Raw genomic sequence first — 18,112 nt, 5'->3', positions numbered from 1 at the left:
CCCTAGGGTCCAGGGCTTTGACCTTCTTGGGGTCCTGCGTGATTCTCCAGGAGCTCAGCAGGGCTGAGTGGACAGTGGCTGCCCACCTCTGTGCAGGCGGAAGGTGGCTTTGGCCCCATTGTGGATCCAGGCAAACCCCATTTTAGAGGAAAAGCCAGCCCATCTTCCCTGTTAACATACACAGGTAATTCTTTTCCTTTTTTTTTTTTTTTGAGACAGGGTCTCACGCCGGGCATGGTGGCTTCACGTCTGTAATCCCAGCACTCTGGGAGTCCGAGGCAGGAGGATCACTTGAGGTCAGAGTTTGAGACCAGCCTGGCCAACATGATGAAAACCCGTCTCTGCTAAAAATATAAAAATTAGCCGGGGGTGGTGGTACGCACCTGTAGTCCCAGCTACTCGGGAAGCCGAGGCAGGAGAATCACTTGAACCTGGGAGGCGGAGGTTGCAGTGAGCCGAGATCGTGCCACTGCACTCCAGCCTGGGCGCCAGAGCGAGACTTTGACTCAAAAAACATAAAACAGAGTCTTGCTGTGTCACCCAGGCTGGAGTGCAGTGGTGCAGTCATAGCTCACTGCAGCCTTGACCTGGGCTCCAGTGATCCTCCTGCCACAGCCTCCCAAGTAGCTGGGACTGCAGGCAAATGCCACCACGCCCGGCTAAATTTTTTAAATATTTTTGTAGAGATCGGATCTTGCTATGTTGCCCAGGCTGGTCTTGAACTCCTGGCCTCAAGCAATCCTTTCACCTCAGCCTCTGAACGCACTAGGAATACAGGCATGAACCACGGTGCCCGGCCGGATTCGTTTCATTCAACTATGGATTCAGCGAACACTTGAACTCTGCTCCGCCAGGTCCTGTGCTAGGCTCAGGGATACAGGCGTGTGCAAGAGATGCTGGCCTGGACGCCATGGGGCTCGCAGTCCACTGTGGGAGATGGATAATAGGTGGTCAAGCGGGTGGGCTGCCTTCAGATGGTGATCAGTGGATGGATGCTGTGTTACAATTGAGTCCACACTGGAGGCTCCCTGAAGAGGGGCTTTGAGTTGTGTTTTGTTTGTTTGTCTGTTTGAGACAGAGTCTTGCTCTGTCACCCAGGCTGGAGTGTAGAGGCCCTATCTTGACTCACTGCAACCTTCGTCTCCCAGGTCCAAGCGATTCTCCTGCTGCAGCCTCCCCGAGTAGCTGGGACTAGAGGGGTATGCCACCAAATTTTGTATTTTTAGTAGAAATCAGGTTTTGGCATATTGGCCGGGCTGATCTCGAACTCCTAACCTCAGGAAACCTGCCCGCCTCAGCCTCCCAAAGTGCTGGGATTACAGGTGTGACACTGCACCTGGCCTGTTTGAGTCTCTGTCACCCAGGCTGGAGTGCAGTGATGTGTTCTCGGCTCACTGCAACTGCCTCCTCCTGGGTTCAAGCAATTCTCATGCCTCAGCCTCCCAAGTAGCTGGGACTACAGGCACCTGGCTAAATTTTAAAATAGACGGGGTTTCACCATGTTGGCCAGGCTTGCCTCGAACTCCTGACGTCCAGCAATTCCCCGTCTCAGCCTCCCAAAGTGTTGGGGTTATGGGTGTGAGCCACTGCGCCCAGCCTGGAGGGGGCTTTTGAGTGAAATTGGGATGACAAGGATTATTACGTCATGTGGAAGTATGGGGACAGTGATTAAGGCGGTGAGCAAAGGCGGTGAGCACAGCCGGTGCAAAGGCCCTGGGGCAGGATCACGCCTGGCGTGTTGGAGGAACAGCGAGGAGGCCCGTGTGGCTGGAGCAGAGTGAGCTGGGGGGGAGAGTGAGGAGGGAGAGTGAGGGAGGAGGGGGAGAGAGGAAGGAAGGGGAGAGGGAGGAGGGAGAGGGAGGAAGTAGAGAGGTTTCAGACCATGCAGGGCCTCCTGGGGGAAGGGGAGGGTAAGGAGACCAGAAATGGTGTCTGACCTTCACTGAATCTGGAAAGGTCACCGGCAGCCAGAGGACAGTTACGAAAATGAAATGAGGCCGGGCGCGGTGGCTCACGCCTGTAATCCCAGCACTTTGGGAGGCCGAGGCAGGCGGATCAGAAGGTCAAGAGATGAAGACCAGCCTGGCCAACATGGTGAAACCCAGTCTCTACTAACAATACAAAAATTAGCTGGGCGTGGTAGCACGCCCCTGTAGTCCCAGCTACTCGGGAGGCTGAGGCAGGAGAATCCTGTGAACCCGGGAGGTGGAGGTTGCATTGAGCTTAGGTCATGCCGTTGCACCCCAGCCTGGGCGACAGAGCGTGACTCTGTCTCAAAAACAAACAACAAAAAAGGAAAATGAAATGACATCAAGCTGCCCGTGTTAGGCACATGTGAGGCCTCTTGTCTGGGGCTCCCTTGGTGCCCTCAGGCCTCACCTTAGCCCCCGTCAACCCTGGGCAGCAGTGAACGAGGAAGACAAAGACGTCCCCCCAACAAGGATGTTGTACTCCCTCCCAACACCCCAAAGAGGCCAGGTCCAGGGCCCGTGATCTCTTCCTGGAGGTCTTTTAAGTGGATAAAACATCAGCTAATGTCCCTTGAAACCAGCACAGTTTCTCTCCAGAGGCGCTGTCCACTCTATGTATCTTTCTCATTTTTTATATTTTTTGTAGAGATGGGGTCTTGCTATTTGCACAGGCTGGCCTCGATCTCCTGGCCTCAAGCGATCCTCCCGCCTCAGCCTCTCAAAGTTGTGGGAATACAAGTGTGAGCCACCGCACCCGGGCCTCTGGGTAGATGCCTTTTTTTTTTTTTTTTCTGTTCTTACTTTTTGAGATGGAGTTTCGCTTTTGCTGCCCAGGCTGGAGTGCAATGGCGTGATCTCAACTCACTGCAACCTCCACCTCCCAGGTTCAAGCGATTCTCCTGCCTCAGCCTCCTGAGTAGCTGGGAGTACAGGCACCCACCACCATGCCCGGCTAATTTTTTTATTTTTATTTATTTATTGAGACGGAGTCTTGCTCTGTCACCCAGGCTGGAGTGCAGTGGTGCGATCTCGGCTCACTGCAACCTCTGCCTCCCGGGTTCAAGTGATTCTCCGGCCTCAGCCTCCTGAGTAGCTGGGATTACAGGTGCATGCCACCACACCCAGCTAATTTTTGTATTTTTAGTAGACACAGGGTTTCACCATGTTGGTCAGCTGGTCTTGAACTCCTGACCCTGTGATCCACCTGCCTCGGCCTCCCAACGTGCTGGGATTACAGGCGTGAGCCACGGAGCCTGGCCAATTTTTTTATTTTTAGTAGACACGGGGTTTCACCATGTTGGCCAGGCTGGTCTCAAACCCCTGACCTCAGGTGATCCACCTGCTTCGGCCTCCCAAAGTGCCGGGATTACAGGTGTGAGCCACCGAGCCCAGACTTGGGTAATTGCTTTTAAGATGCTCATGTTACAGATGGTAACACGGAGGCTGAGCACAAGGGGTTCACACATGGATTGGACGAATCTGAGGGCCACGCCATTAGCCACGTACTGAGTGGAGTGGGCGAAAAGGGCTCAGGTTTAGGTCACTGGGATAACCAGGGTCCAGAGATGGACGGCACTTACCTGAGGCCACAGAGCAGGTCAGGATGGGCCCCAGCAGGAGCGAGTAACCAGGGAGCCGGCCTGCCTCCTGGGCTGGGGAGAAGACGGTGGAAGTGCCTGGAGACTTTGCCCAGCCTCACTGAGTTCCACGCTAGAATTTTAATTCTTTCTTTGTTTTTCGTTTGAGACAGAGTCTCGCCCTGTCACGCAGGCTGGAATGCAGTGGCGTGATCTTGGCTCTCTCCAGCTGCCGCCTCCTGGGTTCAAGTGATTCTCCTGCCTCAACCTCCCGAGTAGCTGGAATTTGCAGGCGCCCACCACCACGCTTGGCTAATTTTTTTTTTTTTTAGCCAGTGGTGTAATTTTCCTTTAAGAGATATAGAGGTGTTTCTGTCACCCAGGCTGGTTTATAGTGGCGCAGTCATGGCTCACTGTAACCTAGACCTCCCAGGCTCAAGTGATCCTCTCACCTCAGCCTCCCAAGTAGCTGGTACTGCCGGTATGTGCCACCATGCCCGGCTTATTTTTGTAATTTTGTAGAGATAGATTTCTCTTTGTTGCCCAGGCTGGTCTGGAACTCGTGGGCTCAAGCAATTCTCCTGCCTTGGCCTCCCAAAGTACTGGGATTACAGGCGTGAGCCACCACGCCAGCCACCTGGCCAAATTAAGCATTTTTTTTTTTTTTTTGAGATGCAGTCTGGCTTTATTGTCCGGGCTGGAGTGCAGTGGCACGATCTTGGCTCACTGCAAGCTCTGCCTCCCGGGTTCACGCCATTCTCCTGCTTCAGCCTCCCGCCACCACGCCTGGCTAATTTTTTGTACTTTTAGTAGAGACGGGGTTTCACCGTGTTAGCCAGGATGGTCTCGATCTCCTGACCTCGTGATCCACCTGCCTCAGCGTCCCAAAGTGCTGGGATTACAGGCGTGAGCCACCGCGCCCGGCCGCAAATTAAGCATTTTTAAAAGAGCTGATTAATATCAAGGAAAACATCAATTAGTACTGGTGCCCCTCACACCCATTAGGATGGCTAACATTAAAAAAAAATCGTGTATTCCCAGCACTTTGGGAGGCCGAGGCAGGTGAATCCCTTGAGGTCAGGAGTTCAAGACCAGTCTGACCAACATGGTGAAACCCCGTCTCTACTAAAAATACAAAAATTAGCCAGGCGTGGCGGCAGGCGCCTGTAATCCCAGCACTTTGAGAGGCCAAGGCTGGCGGATCACGAGGTCAGGAGATCAAGACCATCCTGGCCAACACGATGAAACCCCGTCTCTACTAAAAATACAAAAAATTAGCCGGGCGTGGAGGCAGGCACCTGTAGTCCCAGCTACTCGGAGAGGCTGAGGCAGGAGAATGACGTGAACCCGAGAGGCGGAGCTTGCAGTGAGCCGAGATCGCGCCATTGCACTCCAGCCTGGGGGACAGCGAGACGCTGTCTCAAAAAAAAAAAAAAAAAAAAAAGCCAGGTGTGGTGTTGCACCTATCATTCCAGTTACTCGGGAGGCTGAGGCAGAAAAATCACTTGAACCTGGGAGGTGGAGGTTGCAGTGAGCCAAGATTGTGCCACTGCACTCCAGCCTGGGTGACAGAGCAAGGCTCTGTCTCAAAAAAAATATTACAAATAGAATTCCCATAGGAGCCAGCATTCCCACTCCTGGGTATATTCCCAACGAAACGGAAGGCATGAGCTGCGTCCTGCAAAATTCCGGGTGCCTCGACTTGCCCCTCTGAGAAATGGGGATGATAGTTCCTGCTGTGTACATGGAGGGCACCGTGCCTGTTACGTGGCAGATGAACGCTCAGTGTCATCATGAGCTGGACGGGCGTGGGGGCCTGGGAGGGGGGTCCGTGTGCTGGCCCGCAAGGCAGAGACGCCGTGATGCCGCATGGCGTGGGTTTGAGACCAGGCAGCCGGTGAGCCCAGTTGGCTTTGAGAAGCTCTGAATTCCTTTGAGCACCGAAGAGAAAAGAATAAGCTGTGTTGGCTTCGATACCCAAATCCTCCATCTGACAGCCGTGACTGCTAAATCGGCTCTGCTTCCCTTCCTGTTTTCAAGTTTTAGACTTTCTCGATTCCAAAGTGATTCACGGTCGTCGTGGGAAGACGAGAAAAATTCAAAAGAAGAAGAAAGAAAGGCCGGGCGCGGTGGCTCACGCCTGTAATCCCAGCACTTTGGGAGGCCGAGGCGGGCGGATCACGAGGTCAGGAGATGGAGACGATCCTGGCTAACACGGTGAAACCCCGTCTCTACTAAAAATACAAAAAATTAGCCGGGCGCGGTGGCGGGCGCCTCTAGTCCCAACTACTTGGGAGGCTGAGGCAGGAGAATGGCGTGAACCCGGGAGGCGGAGCTTGCAGTGAGCCGAGATCGCGCCACTGCACTCCAGCCTGGGCGACAGAGCGAGACTCCGTCTCAAAAAAAAAAAAAAAAGAAAAACCCAAGGAGAAGGAAGAAGAACAAAAGGCTTGCAGATTCCTTTCGTTTGTTTGTTTTTTGTTTTGAGACGGAGTCTCGCTCTGTCACCCAGGCTGGAGTGCGGTGGCTCCATCTGAGCTCACTGCAACCTCCGCTTCCCAGGTTCAAGCGATTCTCCCGCCTCAGCCTCCCGGGTAGCTGGGATTACAGGCACCCGCCACCATGCCCAACTAATTTTTGTATTTTTAGTGGAGACGGGGTTTCACCATGTTGGCCAGGCTCATCTCAAACTCCCGACCTCAGGTGATCCGCCTGCCTCAGCCTCCCAAAGTGCTGGGATTACAGGTGTGAGCCGCCGTGCCCTGCCACTCCCATGCACTTTACTTCCTCAGTAACAGCCATGGCACAGGCATCCTGCAGTGACCAGTCCCCCCAGACTGCATCCACTAACAAGTCAGGGAGCCGGCCTGTGGTATCCAGATGTACCCAGGCTCACAGCTGTTCTCTGTGCTCACCCACCCCCTTAGCTGTGCGAGGGATGAAATTCAGGAGGCAGAATGCTGGATTTAAGCGCCCAGAAGTCAGACCCGAATTCGATTGGGCTCTTGTTTTGGGTGGAAGAGGAGGAAGAGGCTGAAAAAAGTGCATCTTTGGCTCATAGGAGTTTGTGAGTTTCTCTTTTGATTCTCTTTTCTTTTTGAGACAGAGTTTTGCTCTTGTTGCCCCGGGTGGAGTGCGATGGTCCAGTCTTGGCTTACTGTAGCCTGGACCTCCCTGGGCTGAAGCGATCCTCCCACCTCAGCCTCCCAAGTAGCTGGAACCACACGCGCCTGCCACCATACCCAGCTAATTTTTGTATTTTTTGTAGAGATGGAGTCTTGCTATGTTACAGCTCAGGCTAGTCTGGAACTCCTGGGCTCAAGCAATCCTCCCAGCTTGGCCTCCCAAAGTGCTGGGATTACAGCCATTATTTTTCTTTCTTTTTTTTTTTTTTGAGACGGAGTCTCGCTCTGTTGCCCAGGCTGAAGTGCAGTGGCACAATCTCGGCTCACTGCAGTCTCTGCCTCCCAGGTTCAAGCAATTCTCCTGCCACAGCCTCCCGAGGAGCTGGGACTACTGGCACACACTACCACGCCCAACTTTTTGTATTTTCGGTAGGGATGGGGTTTTATCATGTTGGCCAAGATAGTCTCCATCTCTTGCCCTCGTGATCTGCCTGCCTCGGCCTCCCAAGGTGCTAGGATTACAGGTATGAGCCACTGCAACCGGCTAAATTTTTGTATTTTTAGTAGAGATGGGGTTTCACCATGTTGGCCAGGCTGGTCTTGAACTCCTGACCTCAAGTGATCCACCTGCCTTGGCTTCCCAAAGTGCTGGGATTACAGGCATGAGCCACTGCGCCTGGCCAGGCGTGATTTTTAAAATTCTTATTAAGGACTCTCCCAGAACACCAGAGGCTCATGGGGCTCTAAGCATCCTGTTTGAGTCTCCATGGAGACGAAGCCTGTGTCTCCTGGCCGACTCCACCAGCCCCAGTGCCACGCTGTGCCTGGCCAAGCCTCAGCTGAGTCTAAGCACCTGCGTCTGTGCTGGGCTGAGTGGCAGGATGTTGTGGGAGGACCCCTGACCCCTTGCCCAGCTCTGCTCCTCACCCAGTCCTGATGTTCTGTTCCATCTGGGGGCGGCCAGGAGGCTGCCAGTAACAGCAATGATAAATAGCCATTCACTGAGCAAAGCTCCCAGACACTCTGCTAAGCCCGCGTTTTAGCTCATGAATCCACACCACACCAGGACCTTCACCATATCCTCTTTTTCTTTTTCTTTTTTTTTTTTGGGATGGCGTCTCACTTGGTTGTCCAGGCTAGTGTGCAGTGGCGCGATCTCGGCTCACCGCAACCTCCGCCTCCCAGGTTCAAGCAATTCTCCTGCCTCAGCCTCCCGAGTAGCTGGGATTACAGGTGCGTGCCACCACGCCCGGCTAATTTTGTATTTTTAGTAGAGACGGGGTTTTGCCACGTTGGCCAGGATGGTCTCAAACTCCTGACCTCAGATCATCTGCCCGCCTCGGCCTCCCCAAGTGCTGGGATTACAGGCATGAGCCACCGTGCCCGGCCCCTCTCCTCCCTCTTTAGTCCTGCTTGGCAAATAAGGAAACTGGGGCTCAGCTGCCTGATGCGTGGGGAGATGGTATGGGATGGGGAGAAGTGTGTGTGCTCCAGAGTCTGGCTTCCTGGGTTCACATCCCAGCTCTCTTACTGTGTGGTCTCGCACCAGCCACTGGAGCTCTCTGGGCCTCAGTTCCCCCTCTGACGCGGGTGGACATTTCATACAAATGGCGTCACACACAGAAGAAGTGTGGTCTTCTGTGTTTGACATCTTTCACCAAGCATAATGTCCTCAAGGTATGGCCTGGATCAGAGCCTCATTGTTTTTTTTCATGGCTGAGTCGTGTTCCATTGGCTGGATGGAGCACAAAATGTCCTCTAAAGCCAGGCGTGGTGGCTCACACTTGTCATCCCAGCACTTCGAGAGGCTGAGGCGGGAGGATCACTTGAGCCCGGAAGTTTGAGTCCAGCCTGGACAACATAGCAAGACTCCATTTCTACAAAAAATTTAAAAGTTAGCCAGGCATGGTGGCATGCACATCTGTGGTCCCAGCTACTCCGGAGGCTGTATTTTCAGCAGGAGGACCACCTGAGCCCAAGGGGTCAAGGCTGCGGCAAGCTATGATCATGCCACTGCACTCCAGCCTGGGTGACAGAGCGATACCCTGCCAAATAAGTAAGTAAATAAATAAATAGATAGATAAAATTGTAAATTAGCCAGGTGTGGTGATGAGCGCCTGTAATCCCAGCTACTAGGGAGGCTGAGGCATGAGAATCACTTGAACCCAGGAGGCAGAGGTTGCAGTGAGCCGAGATTGCACCACTGCACTCCAGCCTGGGCAACAGAGCAAGAGCCTGTCTCAAAAAATAAATAAGAATTAAAAATTAAATTTTAGGCTGGGCGCAGTAGCTCATGCCCGTAATCCCAGCACTTTGGGAGGCTGAGGTGGGCAGATCACCTAAGGTCAGGAGTTCGAGACCAGCCTGGCCAACATGGTGAAACACATCTCTACTAAAAATACAAAAATTAGCCAGGTGTGGTGGCACGTGCCTGTAATCCCAGCTACACTGGAGACTGAGACAGGAGAATTGCTTGAACCCGGGAGGCAGAGGTTGCAGTGAGCCGACATCACGCCACTGCACTCCAGCCTGGGTGACACAGTGAGACTCTGTCTCAATAATAAATAAATAAATGAATAAATAAGTACATTAATAAAATTTTACACTAGCTGGGTGTGGTGGGGTGCACCTGTAATCCCAGCTACTCAGATGGCTTAGGCAGGAGAATCACTTGAACCTGGTAGGTGGAGGTTGCAGTGAGCCAAGATCACACCACTGCACTTCAGCCTGGGCGACAGAGAGAGACTCCATCTCGAAAAAAATAAAAACAAAAATGAAAATAAAATTTTAAATGGGTGTAACTCTATGGAGGGAAAAAGAAGGCTGACAAAGGAGGTAATGGTGACTGAGCGGTTTTAGATAAGGTAGATGCAGAAATTGATGGGAAATTAAGGAACGAGCCACACGTCATCTGGGGAGAGGGCATCCCAGACAAAGGGTACAGCCCGTGCAAAGGCCCTGAGGCAGGACCGCACCTGACAAGTGAGAGGAACAGTGAGGAGGCCTGTGTAGCTGCAGCAGTGAGGAGGGGGAGAGAGGGAGCAGGGGAAGGTGGGGACGAGGCAGAACAGGATACTCAGAGCCTTGTGGGCCTCAAGGAGGACTTGGGCTTTAATTTGGGGACATCTTTGGGAAGTTTTTTTTTTTTTTTTTGAGACAAGATTTCACTCTGTCGCCTAGACCAGAGGCAGTGATGCGATCCTCGTTCACTGCAGCTTTAATATCCCAGGGCTCAACCGATGCTCCCACCGCAGCCTCCGAGTAGCTGGGACCAAAGGTGCACACCAACCACACCTGGCTAATTTTTTTTTTTTTTTTCTCAAACAGAGTTTCACTCTTGTTGCCCAGGCTGGAGTGCAATGGCGCAATCTCGGCTCACTGCAACCTCCGCCTCCCGGGTTCAAGCGATTCTCCTGCCTCAGCCTCCTGAGTAGCTAGGATTACAGGCATGCACAACCACGCCGGGCTAATTTTGTGTTTTTAGTAGAGACAGGATTTTCTCCATGTTGTCAGGCTGGTCTCGAACTCCTGACCTTAGGTGATCCACCCGCCTCAGCCTCCCAAAGTGCTGGGATTACAGGTGTGAGCTATGGTGCCCAGCCTGTTTTCTTATTTTTTACAGCAATGGCGTCTCACTATGTTGCCCAGGCTGGTCTCCAACTCCTGGGCTCAAGTGGTCCTCCTGACTCTGCTTCTCAAAGTGCTGGGATTACAGGTGTGAGCCACCACAGCCAGCACGTATTATTATTATTAATATTATTGATGAGTTTCATACATAAAGGATCACGGGCACTTTAGAGCTGGGAGATACTTTCAGTATTTCTCCTGTCATTATCAGTGAGAGCCAGCATCCCTTCTTGTTGATGACATTATTGATGAGTTACATACTTAAAAGGCCAAGGACACTTTCTATGTGTAAGCACCCTGTAGAACTGGAAGATACTTTTACCATTTCTCCTGTGCTGCCGTGATTAGTGGGAGCACTTTCTGTCTTGCTCTAGATTAATTATTATTAGTATTGTTATTATTAGTTTTTTTTTCTTCAAGACAGAGTTTCGCTCTTGTTGCCCAGGCTGGAGTACAATGGCACAATCTTGGCTCACTGCAACCTCCGCCTCCTGGGTTCAAGTGATTATCCTGCCTTAGCCCCCGAAGTAGCTGGGATTACAGGCGCCCGCCACCGAGCCCAGCTAATTTTTGTATTCTTTAGTAGAGACGGAGTTTCACCATGTTAGCCAGGCTGGCCTCGAACTCCTGACCTCAAGTGATCCACCCACCTCGGCCTCCCAAAGTGCTGAGATGACAGGCGTGAGCCACCGCGCCCATCCATATTATTAGTGTTATTAATATTATTGAGAGTTACCTGCTTTAAGGATCACGGGCGCTTTCAACGACGAGCCCCCTACATTACCCCAGCAACTTTTGACATTCTTCCGGCCGTTGCCCTCCTCGAGAGCCGGCGGGGCCCCCTGGGAAGCCGGCTAAGGCCCGTCCCGCCCGCAGCTCCGCCCTTGCCCACCCGTAGGCGGGGCCCGGGGCCCGCCGGCCTCAGTTTCCCCCCACGGCCCGGGGATGCGGGGAGGCGCCGGCTGCCCCGCGCGGCGCGGCCGCCAGGGGCCGCTGCGGAGCTGCCTTTGTGGTCCCGATGCTGGGGCGGGCGCGGGCGGGAGGAGGGCGCGGGGGCCCGGGAGGGAGGCGGGAGGCGCGGCCGCCGCTCCAGCTGCGAGTCCGCCCGCCGCCGCCGCCGGCTCGGTCCCGCGCCCGCCATGGCCCGCCTGACGGAGAGCGAGGCGCGCCGGCAGCAGCAGCAGCTCCTGCAGCCGCGGCCCTCGCCCGTGGGCAGCAGCGGGCCCGAGCCCCCCGGGGGGCAGCCCGACGGCATGAAGGACCTGGACGCCATCAAACTCTTCGTGGGCCAGATCCCGCGGCACCTGGACGAGAAGGACCTTAAGCCGCTCTTCGAACAGTTCGGCCGCATCTACGAGCTCACGGTGCTCAAAGACCCCTACACGGGGATGCACAAAGGTGGGCGCCCGGCCCCCTCCCCCCTCCCCCCTCCCTCCGCCTCCCACCCCACCTTCCGGCATCTTCTCTCCCCCATCCCCATCCCTCCTCTGCTCACCTCCCTCCTCTGCTTGCCTCTGCCGGAGCATCGGTTCTTACCCCCTCCCTCCCACCCACCCCTCCTCCCCTCTCTGGGGGTGCAGCTGACAGATCCGAGCGGGCCCCCTCCCCTCCTCCGCCCCCTCTCCCTCCCTCCCCACCTTCCGGCATCTCCTCTCTCTCTCCCTCTCTCTCTCCCTCTCTCTCTCCTTTTCTCTTCTCTTCCATCTCCCTCGACCTCTCATCCTTCCCCCCACTGCACCCTCTCTCTCCCTCCCTCCCTCCCTCACCCTTCCATCCCCCAGACCCCCACCCCTTCCTCCCTCCCTCACCCCACTCTTTCCTGCCCGTTTGCCAGGGGAGCCTCGGGAACGCCGGCACCCCTCCCTGCCCCCCCACCCCCATTCATTCAGCCTCCCCAGGCCCCGTCGGGGAAGTTTGCACCTGCGGACTCCATTGCTTTGGTTATTTTCACAAAGCCAGGCCGGCGGGGCAGGTCCGGCCGCGGGGGACACGGATGCCCAGGACCCCAGGCTAATCGGTAACTACAAAGGAAGACGGGTTGGGGGCGCCCGGCTCGGGGGGACGCGCCCGCCTCGCCTGCCTCGGGTGGCGGAGGGGCTCCCGTCGCTGCCCACCCCCTGGCCCCACCACCTCCTCGTGGATCAGCATTCTCTCCTCCATTTCTCTGCCCTCCCCCTCCCCCGCCTCCACCTTGGGCTCAAGTTGAAACTGGCGGAGCCTCTTAGCAATGTGTTGGGGTCTCAGGCCCAAGACAATGAGCTTGGATGTGTCCATCTGGGCAGAGCCCAAATTCTGGGGTGGACAGGAAGGAGGAGGGAGGCGTGGGCGGCCTCAGGCCTGTCTGCCTCCCTCCCACCGGATTCTCCCTCCCATGGCATCCCGGGTGGGGGTGTCCAGCAATTGTATCCCCAGCCCTTCTTTCCCATCATGGGCCCAGCGTCTGAATTGGGGTGGCTTTGACAGCCTTCCAGTCAGGTGTTGGGGACTGGGGGTGCCACTTCAAAGGCTTTGTGCTGGACACCCCCAGCCCTCCCCCTCCCATCCTCCAGGAAGACCCTGGAGAGGCCTTGGGGAAGGACCGGGGCCCATGACCTATTTTAGACCCACTTTTTCCCCAGCGCTGCGTGCCCGGTAAGCATGAATGCATGTTTATTGAATGAATGAATGAATGAATGAATGAACGATGGGTTCAAGAAGGACCTAGGGAGGGTCTGGTGAGATGGGGCCCAGGCCTGTCACTTTAGCTAGACCCTCCAGCTGGTTATCTTGAGGGAGAGGAAAGAAACCCCTCCCCATTCCCCATCTCTTTTCAAAACCAACCATCACACACACACACACACACACACACACACACACACATACACACACACACACACAAAATTGGGCCTGAAAAATCTAACTCCTCCGTGTGGCCTAGGAGGGCAGAGGGGCTCCCATGCGGCCCCTGTAAGTCAATCTCTGTAGTCCAGAGGTGATAGGTGGGCTTTTCCCACACGCCCCCACCCCTGGGTACACCCAGAGCACCCATTTCTAGAAAGATTCCCCTGGGAATGGGGAAGTCCACGTGGCCCCCCAAACGGTTGCATTGAAAGGCCGCTGGTTGAGCTCTAGGTCGGAGAGACAGGTGGGGGTGCAGGGACTGGAGCATCCTGGTGACTCTTCTTCATCTTTTTTTTTTTCTTCTTCTTATTTTTAAATCTCTGGGAAACCCGGGCACAGGAGAAGTGAGGGGTGAAGGAGGGGCTGGGGCTGGGTTTTCACTTGGCCCTGAGCCTCAGTTTCCCTGCTGTCAACAGAGCAGGACCATGACGCATCCCCAGTTCTTTTTTTCCAGGTTGGAGAATGTTGGGGTCCCTGGGGTACCTCGGGGGTATTTCCCATCTGCGGGCTTTCCTTGGAGGGTGAGAATTGAGAAGCCGTGTGCACGACAGCCGGCAATCACCCTCCACTTTTTAGGGGTCCCAGGTCCGTCTGTGTGTGAGATACAGGGGCTTCACCTCGTGTTGAAAATGGGTCCAGTACTCTCGGGGCAGTCAATCCCCACCTGTGTGGGGCCTGGCTGGACTTCACCTGGTCTTTGCCTGCAGGTGCTTGGCACGAAGGGGTGGGGGGATATCTTCAGAATCAGCATCTGTGATCCGGGTTTGCTTTTGGGGCTCAGCTGTGTGACTTCTGGCTAGTGACTGCCCCTCTCTGGACCTTGGCCGAAGGGAGGTGGAATGGTGAATGGGAAGTCAGGATTTTTGGGGAGAGGAGTGAGTTCAGACACCTGCCACCAACACAACCTTATTAGGGCTGTTTCTGGGAGCCCTGGCATGGTATAATGAACAGGCAGGGCCTTGGGGGTGTGGACCCCAGGCCTGGAGAGAAATCCCTTTCCCCGGACGCCCGGCGGGGCCCATGAGACTGGGCACAGGAGATCTGTAAGGAGTAGAGTGGGGTGGGATGAGAACGCCCTGGAGGTGCAGCCGGCTCCTGGCACAAGCCCGGAGGGGGTCAGCTGGTACCACCTCTAGCCCTTCCTTGGCGTCTAGGCGGCAGGGACTTGTTTGATTTCCACATGGAAGCCATCGCCATGGAGGTGGGCTCCAGGTGACAGCGCATTTCTGGGAAACTGAGGGCTGGAGAGACATATCCTGGGTCCCACATTTACCAGAGCTAGGGCCCCATTACCCCCCCGCCTTCCTTCCAGGCCAGGAGAAGCAGCTGTGCCTATATCTATGTGACATAGGGGTGACAGGTTCCCCGAAGCCAAGAGTGAGGCCCCCAAAGATGGTGCTGGGGATGGAGGGGCCCGTGACAGCTGACAGCCACAGCTCGCCTGGCCGAAGGTGGCATGGGGGCAGCCAGATTCCTAGAGGCTGTGCTGAGACTCAGAGAAAGGCAGGAGGACTCATCCAGGAGTGGGGGCAGGGGTAGGGGGAGAGGGATGCGTCGAGGTGGTCCTCCGAAAGAGGGCAGGCCCTGGGGCGCTGGGTTTGTTTTCAAGAGAGGGAGAGAGATGAGGACACACAGAGAGAGAGAGAGACATGCAGGGAAAGAGAGATGGAGAGACCCACAGAGAGACAGAGACAGAGAGGCATAGACAGGGAGGGGGCTGCAGAGAGATGGAGGCCCACAGGAAGACCACAAGCCTGCTCCTGGCAGAACTCCTCAACCAGAGAGAGGGGACCTCCCCCAGGAAGGACCCCCACCTCAGGCCAGGGGCTCAGGCCATGAACTGGAGGCCGGGATTGGGGCTCCCACTGGCCCCCCTGCAGTTCCCTGCCCCGGGGACCCTCCCTCCAAGGCAGGCACCTCTGGAGCTGTGGCTGCCCCTGTCTACGGATGGTGGCTGCCTGGGTGCCCACCCTGCCAGGGGAAGGTGCCCACGGTGGTACTGGTCCACCGCTGCCACTGGGCCCCCGTTTATGGTAATCGCATATACATTTGCATGTTAATGACAATATTTGTCTTAAAGCGGAGGTTGCGCTGGGGGACGGTGCAGGTGGGGGGGGCCGGCGGGGGCCCGGGTGGGGGCCCGCGGTTTCCATGGGAGCACCAGCTGCCGGCTCGACTCGGGAGGGGGGGAGGAGGAGGCTGTAGCAGGCTGAGCTCTGAGGCGTGAGATTCCGCGTGTGACGCACCAGCCCCAGGGAGAAGGCGGGCTGGGCGGCCTGGGGGGGGGACCGCCGGAGCAGTTGGCACTCCTGGTGGTGGCGGGGACAGCGGCAGGGGGCTGGGGGCGGCTGGCAGGGTTGGCCGGCGTGTGTGTGTGTGTGTGTGTGTGTGTGTGTGCGCGCGGGCGCGCACGCGGGCGCGCTCCTGGGAAGGACCCCTGCCGGGGTGCTCTGTGGCTTCAAGCTGGGCGCGCCCCTCTCTGTGCCTCGTTTTCCCCTGCTGCATATTTTCTCATTTATTTAACAGACTTTAATAAGGCCCCGGAGCCTCACACCTGTGACTGTGGCATCGTTTCTGCACCTCCCTCCCCCCGCCCCCCGCTTCAGGCAAAGAACATTTATTGAACGCCTACTGTTTTCCAGCATTTATGCAGAGCTGGGCATTTGGTGTGAACAGAATTCCTTATAGGATTCATGATGGAGTGGGCTAGATGTTAATCCGTCCACCTGTATGACCAACATTTATTGAGCCCTTGCTGTGTACCAGGCCCTGTTCTAGACCTTGGGCTACTGGGTTGGGCAAAACAGATAAAATCTGCCATCCCTACCCCCTATCCAGACCTCCCCTCCCATGAGATTCCAGTTTAGGGGACGGAGACAGCTGAGGAACTGGGCTTACAAGGCACCAAGCTCAGGAATCTGATGGCGAAACACACACCAGCAGTGACAGCCCAGAGGGGGGCCCTGCCCCCACAGGAGTGGAGGCCAGGAGGGCTGCCTGGAGGAGGCAGTTAGTGTAGGAGAGTCGTTGAGAGCTTGGAGTTGAGATGAGTGGTTTCTCTGCATCTTGTGGCCTTGGGCAGATGTCTTCATCCCTCCAAGCTGCAGTGGGTCTTCCCGTTTCAGAGGAAATGAGAGAGGGGAGAGCAGAAGTGGCAGGAAGAGCAGAGAACAGAAGAGGCTCCTGGCATGGGGCCGGGCACAGAGTATGTGCTTGGTCAGTGGGAGCAGGCTTATCACATGACTACGCTGAGGCCCGAGGTGTGAGGAGGATGCACTGATGGGGAAAGGTGTTCCTGACAGTATGCAAGGGCCCAGAGGGGCACTAACTCCAGGGAAGCTCGGGTGCAGGGAGGAGGGAGTTTTTGCCCTGGTAGGAAAGGAGCAGAGGGGCTTGGGAGCTCAGGGTCCCCTTCTTCTATGGGGTCACCTGTTGAGGCTCTTCCGAGGGGTCTTAGCTTGGGGCTGGACCCAGGAGGTTATCTCTGAAGTGGGCTTGTGTCTCTCTCTTTCACCCCTCAAATTGGCAAGTGAGGCCTTGGCCATTGGAAACACCTTTTAGGACCATGCTCATTCATTCATTCATTCATTTATTCATTCACACAACACTTCTTGAAAATCGTTTGTGGCCTTACCTCGTACTGAGCAAGAGGGGTCTGAGGCCTGAGCTAGACATTGGCACCTATAGTCCAGTGGTCTGGGTTGGGTCAGAGGGAGGGATGCAGGGTTGAGGGAACTGGATAATGAAGTGGGAGCTCTGCCTGAAGGAGGGGCATTAGAATTGGGGCTTTGAAGCATGGATAGGAGCTTTCCAGGTGGAGAAAGGATTTTATTTATGCATTCACAGAAACACTTACTGTGTTTCAGGCCCTTTGATGGGCATGAAACACAGCAGTGAACAAGATAGGTACATGTCTTGACTTCCTGGATATAGGGAGAGGGAACTGGATCTGTGAAGGCCTGGAGGCATGAAGAATTTGCACAGCTAGGGTAGAGGACGGATTAGGTGAGGCATGGGAGATAAGGCTGGAGAGTCAGCATGGGCTGGACCAGGAAGGCCTCTGATGCTGGACTGAGCTTGGATTCTTTCCTGAGGGCACTGGGGGGACATGGGAGAGTTTAGAGCAGGGAGGAACTCAGGCAGACCTGCATGGGAAGCAGGCTTCACATCCTGTTAACTCCCATTGCCACCGCCAGCCTCTTCCCAAGCTCCCAGCCTTGCTCAAAATATGCTCATTTCCTTCACACCTGGATGGACAAAATAGAAGCTTCCAGTTGGGGTGAGGCCCACAGTGTGGGAAGAGAGAAATACAAAGAAGCAGATGTGTGTTCCGATTACATTGGCTCTTAGAGAACCAAGTTCCCCTCCTCCATGTGAACCATAGGGGGAGATCGGAGCCCAGAGAGGGGCAACGCCCAGCCCAAGTCATACAGCAGTACAGCTGGGCTTCACGCCTCCCAGCCTGAGCTTTGACCCGCTCTGGAAGGAAAGAAAGAAACATGATTTTGGAAACATAGACCAGCCACCCAGGGAGGCTGACTGTCCTTGAACTTAAGATGATCAGGGCCAAAGGGAGGGGCTGTTAGGTTTGGAAGACACTGGCCTAGCAGGAGTCCAGTTGGTCTGGGGTCATAGTCAACATCAGTGATATGTAAGCTCTAGGAGGGCAGAAACTGTGTCTTGTTTGCCATTGGGAAGTGAGCTTGTGGATGAACAAGGGCATGAGGAAATGAGAGGATCTGGGGATTGGAGAATGGATGGGCTGGCTAACGGATGGAAAGATGGATATGTGAATCAATGGATACAGACATGGATGGATGGATGAATGGGTGACAGTGACTCCAGATATGAGTGGATTTGATGGATAGAAAAGTGGGTAGATCAGTGGAAGGTTTGAATGGATTGATGGATGGGTGAACGGATGGATGGGTGG

General features: G+C 55.3%; 1 protein-coding gene across 6 annotated transcripts in view; it reads left to right on the top strand.

Moving 5' to 3' along the window:
- Positions 1–11,355: 11,355 nt before the first annotated feature.
- The window catches only part of CELF5 (CUGBP Elav-like family member 5), a 74,753-nt gene continuing 67,996 nt past the window's right edge, over positions 11,356–18,112 (top strand). For 5 of the 6 annotated variants that reach the window (XM_058428204.1, XM_032178952.2, XM_032178954.2 and 2 more), the window contains exon 1: positions 11,356–11,697. In XM_058428204.1, coding sequence (XP_058284187.1) covers positions 11,439–11,697 — 259 coding nt within the window. In that variant the 5' untranslated portion in view covers positions 11,356–11,438. Of the gene's footprint in view, positions 11,698–12,081; positions 12,317–18,112 lie in introns of those variants that run through there. The other variant, XM_058428207.1, reaches the window with a different exon arrangement.

The sequence above is a fragment of the Hylobates moloch genome, unplaced genomic scaffold (assembly GCF_009828535.3).
Source record: "Hylobates moloch isolate HMO894 unplaced genomic scaffold, HMol_V3 SCAFFOLD_15, whole genome shotgun sequence".
Lineage (NCBI taxonomy): Eukaryota > Metazoa > Chordata > Mammalia > Primates > Hylobatidae > Hylobates > Hylobates moloch.
This window is presented reverse-complemented; position numbering and strand designations above follow the sequence as displayed.